The sequence below is a fragment of the Eretmochelys imbricata genome, chromosome 8, assembly GCF_965152235.1.
Source record: "Eretmochelys imbricata isolate rEreImb1 chromosome 8, rEreImb1.hap1, whole genome shotgun sequence".
NCBI classification, from domain to species: domain Eukaryota; kingdom Metazoa; phylum Chordata; order Testudines; family Cheloniidae; genus Eretmochelys; species Eretmochelys imbricata.
Window position 1 is genome coordinate 7647465 of NC_135579.1, and position 13111 is coordinate 7660575.

The window sequence follows — 13111 nt, forward strand, 5'->3', positions numbered from 1 at the left end:
TTCTTAACTCTTGACTTGAGTTTTCATGCTATTCATTTTAGGAAACAGACCCAGACTTTGATCATTGTGCTGTCTGTATCGAGTGTTACAAGCAGAACGATGTTGTCCGCATCCTGCCATGCAAGTAAGCTAGCAATTTCTCTTCCCTTGTAAATGGGTTTATTCCTGAGAAATGTTTATGCTGATTCTTGTTTACATCCCTTTGTTTCATTTTATCTAGCATGTGCTCTTCCCTGTTATATACCAACATAGGTGTGCATAATATTTTACACATACCTAGTTTAGACAGGACCCTTGTCCTAGGAGCATGCAATCTAAATAAGGTTAATACAATACAATGAGGTGAGAAGGTGGGAGCTGACAGAGTTATTGACAATGGAGACTATGCAAGAAGAGGTTCTGGAGGAATGGCAGATGGAAAGTAGGAAGTGATTTTTAAGGGAAGTGAAGACCATGAAAAAGGCGCAAAATTGGGAGAGAATGAATGAGACAAAGAGCTTTAAGGACTGAAGATTGGGCAGATCCAGTACTGACGTTAATTATAGTAAACTAAAGTATAGATGCAAAATTCTACACAGTGGATACTGCAACTTAGTATCCTGCTATGCCTATGGGTCCCAACCCAAAATTACGCTGCCAGAATGTGTCAAAGGGTTAGATGAGAGACCTGTGGGGTAGGGTGGGAGGGATTCTGCCCACTTAGGTAAGGGGGCCTGGCAGGGGTTACAGAGCCCGCCTTGCACTCTGTGGCTCCGGTCCCATGAGGCTTGCTGGGCTTGGCTCTCTGCTCCAGGTGTTGCAACATGACGCACAGGGTCACAGCACTGCTTAGGTTTGACCCAGCTGCCTCTCCGTCATGATGATGGGGGGCCAGACAGGTCAAATTTGAGCGGCTCAGTGACAGCATGCACCAGATTACAACACCACTCTCACAAATTTGACCTGCTCTGGCCTCCACCAAACATGAGCAGTGCTGCAACCCCAGAGATCACAACTCCCAGAGCAGGGAGCTGAGCCCAGACAGCACTGTGGGACAGAAGCTGCAGGACCTGCCACTATGGTACTCATGGTATACTTATTTAGTACTTATTATGTAAGTGTGTATATTATGTGGGTAAGAAATATTTAGTGAGCCAGATGTTTCTTTTACTAAAGGTATTTAGTGTTTTTGGGTTTGAGGTATTTGGGTTGTGATAGGCTGTCCTGAGACCAAAAAGGTGAGAATCAGAGGTCTAAGCAATTCCAGCTTGCTCAAGCATTTCCCAGTTACTAGAAATGCTGCCACCCCCCATCTCCACCTTAGTGTTGACATCAAGGACTATGTAAGAAGATCGTTTTTTCCAGTACAGTGTCTGGACAGCTATCCTGTATTGGCACTTAAAGTGCAGCAACCAAACTCTGTCCTTGTGCTCTTGCCTCAGTCTTCTCATTTCCCCTACATCCCAAAGATCTCGATTTAGAGCTATGTGACATAAACTGAAAATCTGCTATAGAGAGAAACTGCTTTTTTGGGTGGTGAATATTTTTAGAAGAATTATCTAATAAATTGTGGTAGCTTTGACTGTTACCAAGGATATCTTTCCCTTTCATTTTTACAACACATTTTTCTTTTCCTCTTCCCTCTCCCCCACCCCAAAAGAGAAATATGTATATTACTATGCATACATGCAGCCAAGATCCAACAACTTGGCCTATGTTGGTATAGAAATAGCTATATGCATGATACACTAAGAAACAACTAAGTCACAGTGTCGGAACCAGGCATCAGTCCTATGTCCCTGAGGGGCATATTACAGCTCATTATCAGTCTTCTAAATCCTCCTACAAGCTGTCCTACATAGCTGGAAATTTTTTCTTCTAATGCATAAAGAATTTTTGCTATTATAATATATTAAAGAAACCATCTCAAATTGTAATTTGTACATAGTAAATTAAAATGCCTTTATCATGGATGTTTCTGTTAACACCTTCGTTTACTGAGGCAGGAAGATTTTATAAATCAATTCTCTTTCCCTGTATTCTTCATTTATTTGCGCTGTGTGTGTTTGTGTCGGACAATGAAAATCAATGAAGTGTTTCCTTTTTAGGTTTACAGTGCTGCAGTGCTTGGGTAACAAACACTGCAGAGACATGTTTGTTTAGAAACTATTTCCACTGAAATGTAGTGGTTGAAAAAAGACCACTTGGAAGCATTTTCCTTGGTCTTTGATGTGGTAAAGGTTTGTTTTTACGAAGTCTAAATTTTTTACCCAAATTTGAATTATACTTTTAAAAATTCACTCATTTTTATTTACTCTTATGCAAAAATATTCTGTCCTCAAAGGCCCTACAAACATTATTAGGGACAGCTGTCGGATAGAAATTTCAGAGACTGCTTGATTCTCTAATTCCAGGGTGTAGTTCAAGAACATTCAATTGCATAATAGTAACACTAATTGTGGGTCCAGGTTAGAGAAGATTATCTAGAGACTCCAGACTCTCCCACTTCTTTCCCTCCTGTCATTAAAACTTTTATTTAGCTGTTCTTTGAGTGATTCATGCGCATCTTCACATGGATGCCATTATCCTAGAAAGTTTGTGTTCTTACAATTTTTCATGTGTAATTGGGCATCTGAAGTGAATAAGGAGTATGCCTAATTCTGAGCAGGACTTGGTTTTATTTATTGGGTTTCGAAATATAAGGTCTGTAAATTTAAATAAGTGGTAATGTAGTAAAATGAATATCAACCAATTTAGGCCTAACACCTGACCTCTTAGATGGTGATAAATTGTCTATGAATTTCCTAAATCTGCTTTGGTCCCAGAGAGAAGTAAAACACATCCACACTATTATTCACCTTAAGCAACTAACGAATCAATAATGTATTTCATCTTGCTGTAGAAGGGATACAGTGAATGAAATGAATGGCAGTTGTTTGATACTGTGCAGATTCAATTCCCAGAACTATTCCTGCTGACATTAACACTTAGAGCCATAAAGAAAAGTACACTTGACTTAGTTGGAGGGACCAAAACAAAGTAAAATGGATTGCTTTCCCTCAACTTTGCTTTGCACCTTGAACTAAGTCCATCCCGGGCTCCTTAGTCCTTCCCATTCCCAAACAATAAGGCCAGGCATAGAATATCATGCTCCAAAAGCCTGATAGAGCTGCTGCTGGCTCCATGCCAGAGCCTCCGAGATTGATCTCCTATCATCATACATGTTTTCCTTCTTCTGGATCCCAGCCTAACTGTATGTATCAGGGACTATAGTAGTAGGCAGAAGAAAGGCCAGATAAGCTAAACTGTCTTTCACCAGTTTGGACTGCCTCTTTCAGGAGTCCCAAACTAGTTCTGCATCCCTGCCAGAAACCTACCCTCCCTTTCAACAGAACATTGCACACGCATACACACACTGAGTGAAACTCCCTCAAAATAGCTTCTAAAGTGTTAAAACGGCTACAGTTCAACATAAAATCCTAATGCACAGACAGAAGTAAGTCAGTGGTTACCATGTTGACCTCTGAAGTGCTAACAAAAAGATAACTCTCATTTTTACCAGATGGCAGAAGAAAAAGTGAGCATGGAAAAATTTATTTCCGAGCTTCTAAGACAACATTCAACAATGGAGAGTAAAATATAATGTATTATGGACATTTGGTAGTGACTGTTTAATATTTTTTTGAAGTTGATATGATTCTAATTAATTAGTTTACCTTACCTACCATTGGTCCCCCTACAAATTTTTGTTGTCTTGCAACCCTAGCTTCTATTTTTAAACATTTTTCTTCCCTGGAGCTATGTGAAAACCTTAAATCCACACAAATGATTCGATGAAACTGCTGTCAAATACACAAAGCAAGCTGAAAGAATGTTTCACTACCCTTTTCAGCTACAATAATATAGATTTCAGAGTAGCAGCCGTGTTAGTCTGAATCCGCAAAAAGAAAAGGGAGTACTTGTGGCACCTTAGAGACTAACAAATTTGTTTGAGCGTAAGCTTTCGTGAGCTACAGCTCACTTCATCGGATGCATTTCCGATGAAGTGAGCTGTAGCTCACGAAAGCTTATGCTCAAATAAATTTTAGTCTCTAAGGTGCCACAAGTACTCCTTTTCCTTTTGAGTAATATAGCTGTAACAATAGATTCAAAAATTAGACTGAATGTTTCTAATTTTTTGCCTGGGAATATTTTGTATATAAATAGAGTATAAAATTGCCTGCTGATCAGCCAAACACAATCAGGATAACCACCAGCAGCGTATTAATGCCTAGGCCAACAAATTTGCAGGGGCAGCAAATTTATAACAGCAGCCAGAGGCTGCTTCCCCTGGTGCCGGTTCGCCCTCCGGCCCCGCCCCAACTCCACCCCTTCCTCACCCCCTCCCTAGCCCTATTGGTCCCCTTCCCCAAATACCCATCCCAGCCCCACCTCCTCTCCTGAGCACGCCGCGTTCCCCCTCTTCCCACCTCCTTCGCGAAGCTGTTTAGTGCACAAGCACTGGCAGGGAGTGGGGAGAAGCAGGACCCGGCGGTGCGCTCAGGGGAGGAGGTGGAGTCTGAGACGAGGTGAGCTGGGGGGGAGAGGGCGCGGCAATTATTTCTGGGCCTAGGGTCGGCAAAATCATTAATCCATCACTGATAACCACTTAATTGCAGGGAATCTTTGGCGGTCAGACTACATGACCATAATGGTCCCTTCTGGCCTTATCTTTAAATCTTGCTTGTGCATCTCTCAAATCGCTTAAGCATCTTGATTGGCTCATATTTAATTTTTTCCTGGAGGAACACTGTTATAGTAAAAGATTGATCTTGTATTAATCAGCTACATGTAGTAACAAAAAAAATTAACTGAACTCTGAAAAAAGAGAGCATTACAATATTACTATGCCGTTGGCATACGTTCTTTGTTAGGGTGCAGTTTTGCTTGTATTTTTCTCCTCATATCACTAACAAGATTGCACATACTTTACATAGTAAGTTCAAAAATATGTATTAAATTACAAAAGCAGTGAACAGTATTCTTTAGATAATAGGCTGTTCTAGCCTTGTTTGATATGAACAGGTAAGGAACTAGGTGTACTAATAAATACCTTTATAGGATCTTAATCTCTCCCTTTCTGCTCTCTCCTCCCTGCCACTCCACCTTCTAATTTTCATACCATATTTGTAGTCGGTAATGAAGCAATAAAAATAGTACAGTCAATAAGCCAGACATGAAGAAATGTCTTGCAAGAGAATGATTAGAAAAATGGATAGAGCTGTATTTTAACCAAGAGACACCAAATGAAAGAGTTGGCCTCTGTCTTTTAAGGAAGCTATAATAATTGGACAGTGGGTTTCAATGACATGTGACACCAATGCAGTTTACTTCTTATAGCCCATTGTGAACGTAGCATTTCCTTGTCCTAGCTGCTAGAATTGTGCTGTCCTGTTTAAAGTCCTGGTCTGACACTGTTATGCATTGGTACAGTGAAATCTGGTGTGGCCTGATACACAATATATGCAAAGCCCGTGTGCTCCGTAGCAAGTTGGACCTAAATTCTGTGGCAAGATTCTAGGTTTGTGGTGCATATTGGTGTTGAGTTTTGTGGCAGATTCAAGTACATTCAATAAAATTTATCCTTTTTAATTAAATATGAAAATAACTAATATAAATAGCATAGTATTACTTGTGCATATTGTAGTTAAAGGCAATGTCTCTTACACAGCCACCTCTGTGCTCCAGAAGCTGAAATGTGTTCAATACTTGGAGCCTGTAAACATGGCTGATGAATCTTTGTGCTAAGAGGACATAAGATAGCCTCCATTTCTACCTAGCCTCCTTCAACACAGGGTGACATCATTTTTAGACTTGTGAGCATTATCTTATTATATAAGTTTTTAAAACAAGTAACGAAACAATGCTTCAAAAAGACGCTAACAAAAGACAAACCTCTTAAATAACTTCCACTCAGACTCCACTTCACTTTTCCATCGCAGCACTGAGGCTAGGAAAAAGGAGGGAGACCAGAGTGGGGATGGGGTGATGAGGAGGTAGTGAGTTGTTGGTGTAATGAGTGGTGTGGAAAGAAAGGAAGGAGAAGCTAAGGAGATGGTTTTAGAAACGAGGAGAGAGGAGTTGGGGAAAATCAGATCGGAAAATGAGAAAAGAAGGGAACAGAAAATGAGTCAGGAAGAGAGAAAGGAGGGAGACACCAGAGGCAGGGAAAGCTGGGGGGAGGGGGAAGAGTGCACAGAGGGAGAGAGGGAACGGATACTGAGAAACAGAAGAGCAAAAAGAGGAAGGAAAGGAAGAACAAAAGCAACACAGCAAATTTAAAAAATATATTATAAGGTTGAATGCAAAATTGATACAATAAAATACAGTACATATACGTTTTGAGCCAGCTTCTTGATTTTGCTTTGCGCTGGGTGTGGGAATGGAGAGGGTGACAAAGATGACTCGCCATATCTGTGCCTGCCTTATTCTGGTGCTACTGTAAATTGAGATGGCTTGTACCAACCATCTATGAACTGTTATGCTGGAGCAACACTGTTGGGAGTATAATGCATTCCACCCAAGCTGCCTTGACTAGGGAATGGTAGGGAACCATTACACCAGCCAAAGAATGTCCCTATCATGGGGCTATTTTGTGGGGGACGTTTAGGCCTACTTCCCTCTCTCTGGAATGGCATAAAGGGTATGTCTATACAGCCTGTGGCAGCAAGCCACCCAGCCCAGGCCAACAGTACAGTCCTTTGAAGTTGCAGCTCAGCCTTGGAGCCTAGGGCTTCAGAGCCTGAACTCCAACCCGAACAGCAACTTCAAATGCTGTCTATATAGCTATTTTTAGAGCACTATCCTGAGTCCCACTAGCCTGAATCTGTCAACCGAGGCTGTGAGGCTTGCTGCCCGGGCTGTGTAGACACTCAAAGAGATCACGTTGTACAGCAGAATCCGGTCACTGTTTACATACCCACATGCAGAGGCTGATTGGCTCAGGCATTCTAAGGAAAACAAAACTAATTAAAAGTCACTTGCTGGAAATTCTGCCAGTATGGGGGCGTCCTTTGCTGGCACAGAGCTTTTGTGCCTCCTTTCCTGCAACACCCTGCGTAGGAGGAGGAATGGGGCTGGAGCACACTGCACCGTTATCCCCTGCAGGCGTAAGGTTTTAGGAGACCATAGTAAGCTAATGGAGCTGCTCTAACTCACCTCAGAACTACTCAGGTTTGTACCTTTGGAATGCTCCATATTGAACTAAATCATTTTTAGGGGAGGAAAAGGGCTCTGGTGTGGAATACAAGGACTTCCTCTTTCAAGCTCAACTTTATAAATTACTCATACTTGTGCATTATTGTCTTATGAATTTTTATCTGCTGTTCAACCCCTGGAAATACAGAAAAACCTGGACAGATCAAGAGCCCCCATATCAACGCCAGCAGGATACTTAGGAGAGGGAGAAATAGTAGGCAAAAATATGTTGATTAAAATTAAAACTTTTTGTGGGGGATTGTAAATTTTGGAAAATGTTTATAAGGTTTCCCAGAGTTCAAGAGGTTTAAGAACCAATAGCAAAGAATGAAAATATCAGAAAAATAGTTAGGTTTTAAATGCACAGAAACACCTTATCAGACTGTTAATATCTCTTTAAAATAATCTCATATTATTTACTAGGTACACATTGGAATCCATATCATTCAGTGTCTGATTTGATATGAGTGGTTTTATAGCACTGAGCACTGATTAGCTGATAAGAGCATATTAAAGCTGTTTTCATACTTATGCGGAGTCTTGATGTCTGCTGTTTCACAAAATATTAGATTGTTGTAAATGCATGTCCCACTCTAAAATCCAGACTATGGCGTTTTAAAAAGAAATATAAGTGACTAAAAGCATTAAAATGTGTAACACAACACAGTAACATAATTATATGTACCATGGGATTGCAAGCCCACTTCTACCTCAGAGGACAGCTGAATAATCTTTTCTGTGCTCTCATGATTGATAAAAATAAAAAGTTAATAACTATTGACAGCAGAAATAAGAAAATATGTTTGTCCCACATTCATTGCCTTAATAAAGATTCTAGAGTGAAGTAAGAACACCAGCAGGTTAGTGGAGATTCTTACATTTTCTTGATTAAACAATCTGGCATATTCAGCAGTGCATTTGTAGCTTGGTTAATACAATTCATGTCGTGCCAAGCCAAGCCAAACCAGCCCATGAATGCAGGAGAGTATAGTTCTGATGTCAAAAGTGACTGTAAAAATATGATCATAGAAGATAAGGGTTGGAAGAGATCTCAGGAGGTCATCTAGTCCAACCGCCTGCTCAAAGCAGGACCAACACTAACTAAATCATCCCAGCCAGGGCTTTGTCAAACCAGGTCTTAAAAACCTCGAAGGATGGAGATTCCACCATCTCCCTAGGTAACCCATTCCAGTGCTTCACCACCCTCCTAGTGAAAAAGTTTTTCCTAATATCCAACCTAAACGTCCTTCACTGCAACTTGAGACCATTACTCCTCGTTCTGTCATCTGCTACCACTGAGAACAGCCGAGCTCCATTCTCTTTGGAACCCCCTTTCAGGTAGTTGAAGGCTGCTATCAAATCCCCACTCTCTCTTCTCTTCTGCAGACTAAACAAGTCCAGTTCCCTCAGCCTCTCCTCGTAAGTCATGTGCCCCAGCCCACTGATCATTTTTGTTGCCCTCTGCTGGACTCTCTCCAATTTGTCCACATCCTTTCTGTAGCGTGGGGCCCAAAACTGGACGCAATACTCCAGATGTGGTCTCACCAGTGCCGAATAGAGGGGAATAATCACTTCCCTCGATCTGCTGGCAGTGCTCCTACTAATGCAGCCCAATATGCCGTTAGCCTTCTTGGCAACAAACTGACTCATATCTAGGTTCTCATCCACTGTAATCCCCAGGTCCTTTTCTGCGGACCTGCTTCTTAGCCAGTCAGGCCCCAGCCTGTAGCACTGCATGTGATTCTTCCATCCTAAGTGCAGGACTCTGCACTTGTCTTTGTTGAACCTCATCAGATTTCTTTTGGCCCAATCCTCCAATTTGTCTAGGTCACTCTGGACCTTATCCCTACCCTCCAGCATATCTACCTCTCCCTCCCCAGCTTAGTGGAGTTCCATATTTCTCTTCATGTTTAAATGGCTTCCAATCCGGTGGTGCATAAAATTATGTTGTTTTGCTTTAGGGTGGCAATTTATTGCTTTTCATCTCTTACATTTATTTTTAAAACTCTAATCTGGCTTTTAGAGTGAAACACGTTCACAATAATCTAATATTTTGGAAAATTGCAGATATCAAATGTACTCCTATTGCCAGTACAGGTTTTTTTTCCCTAACTGCCACCTGTGCAAACTCAACCTTGGTTATTTAATGTCAAGCTGAAGTCTTTCCTTGTGCATCATCACCAGTAGTAAAGGTTCTGCAGACCAGATTAGACTCTTAGTTACACCTGTACATCCCTATTTCCCTTAGTTGATTTGAACAAGTACTACTGATTAGAACATAATTACATTGATGCACTTGAGTACTGCCACCAGCTTACTACCTGTGGACATAAAATTATTATTGTGTACACACAACCTTTTTCCGTTTTTACTACCACACCTTTTCAGGAGTTGTTCTCCAGGAAGTTAACCTGGAGACTTAGTAGCTTCCTGGTGATGTGCCTCCTCTGTTCTGCTTTTAATGTCTCATGTGGTAGAGAAGGAAGAATGAGCAATATTACTATGATTTCAGAACTCGGGGACACATGCCATGCTCAGCATCTCAGGGGGCACAGAATAGAAGGTACAACCTGGGAAGGGAAGGCAGAAGTAAAAGCAGCTGTACAGCGCCTTTGCGCCTCCCTAATTCTGAGCTGCTCTGATGGCCAGCTGTGGGTTGCTCTGTAACCTGGAATAGATGATGCACTTTACATTCTCTTAGGTATGTCAGAAAAAAGCTGTCTCTGTTAGCTATGCCCACCTAGCCACGCAGCCTACGCCAAGAGGAGTTTTTCTTCTCATGTAGGACCATCACCTCCCTGAACAACGTTAGCTGCATCAGTGGAGGCTCTCTTCCATCAATCCACATTGGAGATTTTGTTGGCATAACTGTTGATCGGGGTGGTTTTTTTTCATCCCTGACTGACCTACTTATGCCAATATAACTTTTCAATATAGACGACGTATATTAGTGCATGGCTGCGTTTTATTAAGGTAGAGAATGTACTGATACCATTTCCTTCCCCGACTACTCATTGACAAAAATGTTCTACAGGTAAAGTGACAGGTCAAGAAAGGCAAATCCTCTTCCTCTGCCTGAGCGTGGTGGTGTTATCCTTGTACAGTCCTTTCCTGTTCTTAAGTTTATATCAAAATCAGTGTTAATTACCTCTATATTAATCAATCTGTCTGAAAGCATGTCTTTGCAAGCCACGTGGGTGGCGATACAAATCTCTCGTCTAATGCAAATTAACATGCTGTGCAAGTAGAAGCCCATTTTGCTTTCTCATCTTTAGAGGATTTGTTTTTCTATATAAGATGGTTAACCTGTTTTTCCAGTTCTCAAAAGGCATGTAAGGTAGGGTAAAGCTTCTAAGTGTTTCTCCTCCCTTTGACATCTTTGCCAATTATAAAAGCCGGCAAATAATTAATCCATAATAGGTTTGGTTTGCTTTTAATTGTAATATGGCAATTGATTTTTAGTTCAAATTTGACTTCTAATGGGACTGTGCTCTTGCCACTTGATTGAGAACAAGTCCTGGGTGGAGATTAGTGACATGGGGGGAGGAGGAGGAGGAAAGCAGCAACTTGTGTGCAAAGAGCTGCTTCAGAGAGGCTCTGCTGCTCCTCAGGGCTGTATTTCAGAGACCCAGCTGTATTTAGGGAAGTCTCTCCCCTGTCCCAAGAATCCAGCATGGAGAAGCCACAAAGTGTCCCAGCAGCTACAACTGGATGGGGAGGCAGACAGCCATGTAGTTCAACTAGGAAAGGGAAGACACTGATGCTGCTGCAAGTTGTCACCTTCTGAACCTGCCAGAGAAGGCTCTCTCAAGGTGTCAGTGTCAGCAGGTTGGCCAGTGCCCACACAAGCCAGTTTCAACTGATGGAAAGTAAAGAGGTGGCAGCTATCCCTGTTGATGATAAGCACAGAAGCACTAAAAAGACTAGCCCTTTGCTAGGGAGAGGCAGCAGCAAAATCACCAAAGTTGATTACAGCACTGTTATCTCAAGGTAGAGAGGTGGACACACTCTCCCCAACTTCCACCATTATTAGTTATTCTCAGTTGTAATGTTTCTGACTTTGTTTTGGCTACTTAATAAGCCAGCTAGCATATTTGAACAATTTTAATGGGGCAGGGTCTCTATTTGAGATAGAACCAGTGCCTAAATACTGTTGCAATAGGTACTTTATAAATTGTTATACATATCCCATTTTAAAATCCTTAAAAATAAGGATTATCATCCAACACAGATACAGGATCTTAACTAGAACCATGTACTAAAAGAAAACATGCGTGTGAATATTACCCTTCAGTTTGTACTGTAGTTACATCCAGACAAACCGAATTTAATATGCGGAAAATAATCCTGCAATGATCCAATTGTGGGATTAGGATCTTCATTTGCATACCTGATATTTAGCAAAATGATATATGATCAGTAACAAATATATAAATATTGCAAAAATCTGAAGTATACTTATAAGACATCACAGGTTATTTATTGCTACAGGTGTGTGTAAAGTTACTGGCACTGTCATTTGCTGGATTGCCTACATATTCAGTATGTCACCGTTTTACACCCATTAAAGACAAGGTTGTGGATCTATGTAGATTCTGTAGTTCACGTTATAAACTGATCCTGTTATTGGGGCTTCAGGAGGTGCCACGAGTCTGCCTCTGCAGGCCCAAGTGCAGAACCAGGGCTTTAAATCCTATTTTTCCTAAGTGAATCATGATTAACTGATGGCAAAGGAAAGCAGAACTTTAGATTTCCTTGATCCAGACAGCACAGAACACTAACAGAGATGGATTCTGCGGTTAGGTCCATGATGTTCTTTTCTTTGTCTCTTTTAGTTTGCAAGCTTCTAAATTGTTTTCATTGGAAGTTTCATTTCTGAAATCTCATCTGAGTGTGAGACTGTTCATGCTGTACACCATGAAACTCTCTGTGCAAGTTTATAAATTTTGTGCGTCCCTGTGTATTCTTTTTTAGGCATGTTTTCCACAAAGCCTGCGTGGATCCTTGGCTTAGTGAACACTGTACCTGTCCTATGTGTAAACTGAACATTTTGAAGGCTCTGGGAATTGTAGTAAGTTACATATTTGTGACCTTTATTATATAACTGATACGGCCAGTTCAAGTAACTTCTTCACACAAAGTGCTTATAATAAGAAATCAATCACAGCAGGCATGGTGGGTTGGCAAGAGCATATTGCTCAGCCATGTTGGAGTCCTTCTTCCTGTGGTTTGAGTGTGGCCTCTGATCTGTCTTTTCAGCCAGAGGACCTCAAGTGAATATAGAGAGACTGAGTGCTCAGAGAATCCATTCTGCGAATACCAGCTGCTAGCTGATTCACAAAGAGACATTAGAGGATGATCTCAGAGGAGATCTTTCTCCCATTTTCCTGCATGGGTAGAAGTTCTGAGTGCAGTGGTGATTCTCAGGCAGATAATGTTCCCCATATAAAGGGGAAGGAAAAGCTTATGCCATGTCTATAGTAGCTCTCAGGTCAAGCACAGCAAGAGAGAAATCAGGCCCACATTCCTAGCTATGTCAAACTGCACAAACTTTCTAGAAATAACAGCAGATAACATATTGTAGGTAAGCTACTTTTGTAATTTAACATACCTGAGTTGATAAAGGAGGAAACAGTGTAATTTGACATGCCTTGTCTAAAACCTCTCACTATTGATGCAGAGTACAAAGAAATCAGTTTTTTGCCCCATGATAGTAAATTTCTTTACTGTTAAGAATATACTGTTGTGTATAGGTTCTGTGCCACCAACATATTCAACTCCCTCTCCTGAATTATAATGATATTTTCTGTACCTATGTACAAAAGGGTTTAGCCTTTTTAAACAAAATGTTTGTAACTTACTACTGGAAAGCGTAGGACCAACTTTCAATCATACA

The 13111-nt window shown here is 41.1% G+C and overlaps 1 protein-coding gene across 3 annotated transcripts in view; it reads left to right on the forward strand.

Moving 5' to 3' along the window:
- RNF130 (ring finger protein 130) overlaps window positions 1-13111 on the forward strand; it is a 90422-nt gene that overhangs the window by 57466 nt on the left and 19845 nt on the right. For all 3 annotated transcript variants that reach the window (XM_077824572.1, XM_077824571.1, XM_077824570.1), the window contains exons 5-6: window positions 42-124; window positions 12190-12286. In XM_077824572.1, the coding sequence (XP_077680698.1) occupies window positions 42-124; window positions 12190-12286 (180 nt within the window). The remainder of the gene's footprint in view (window positions 1-41; window positions 125-12189; window positions 12287-13111) is intronic.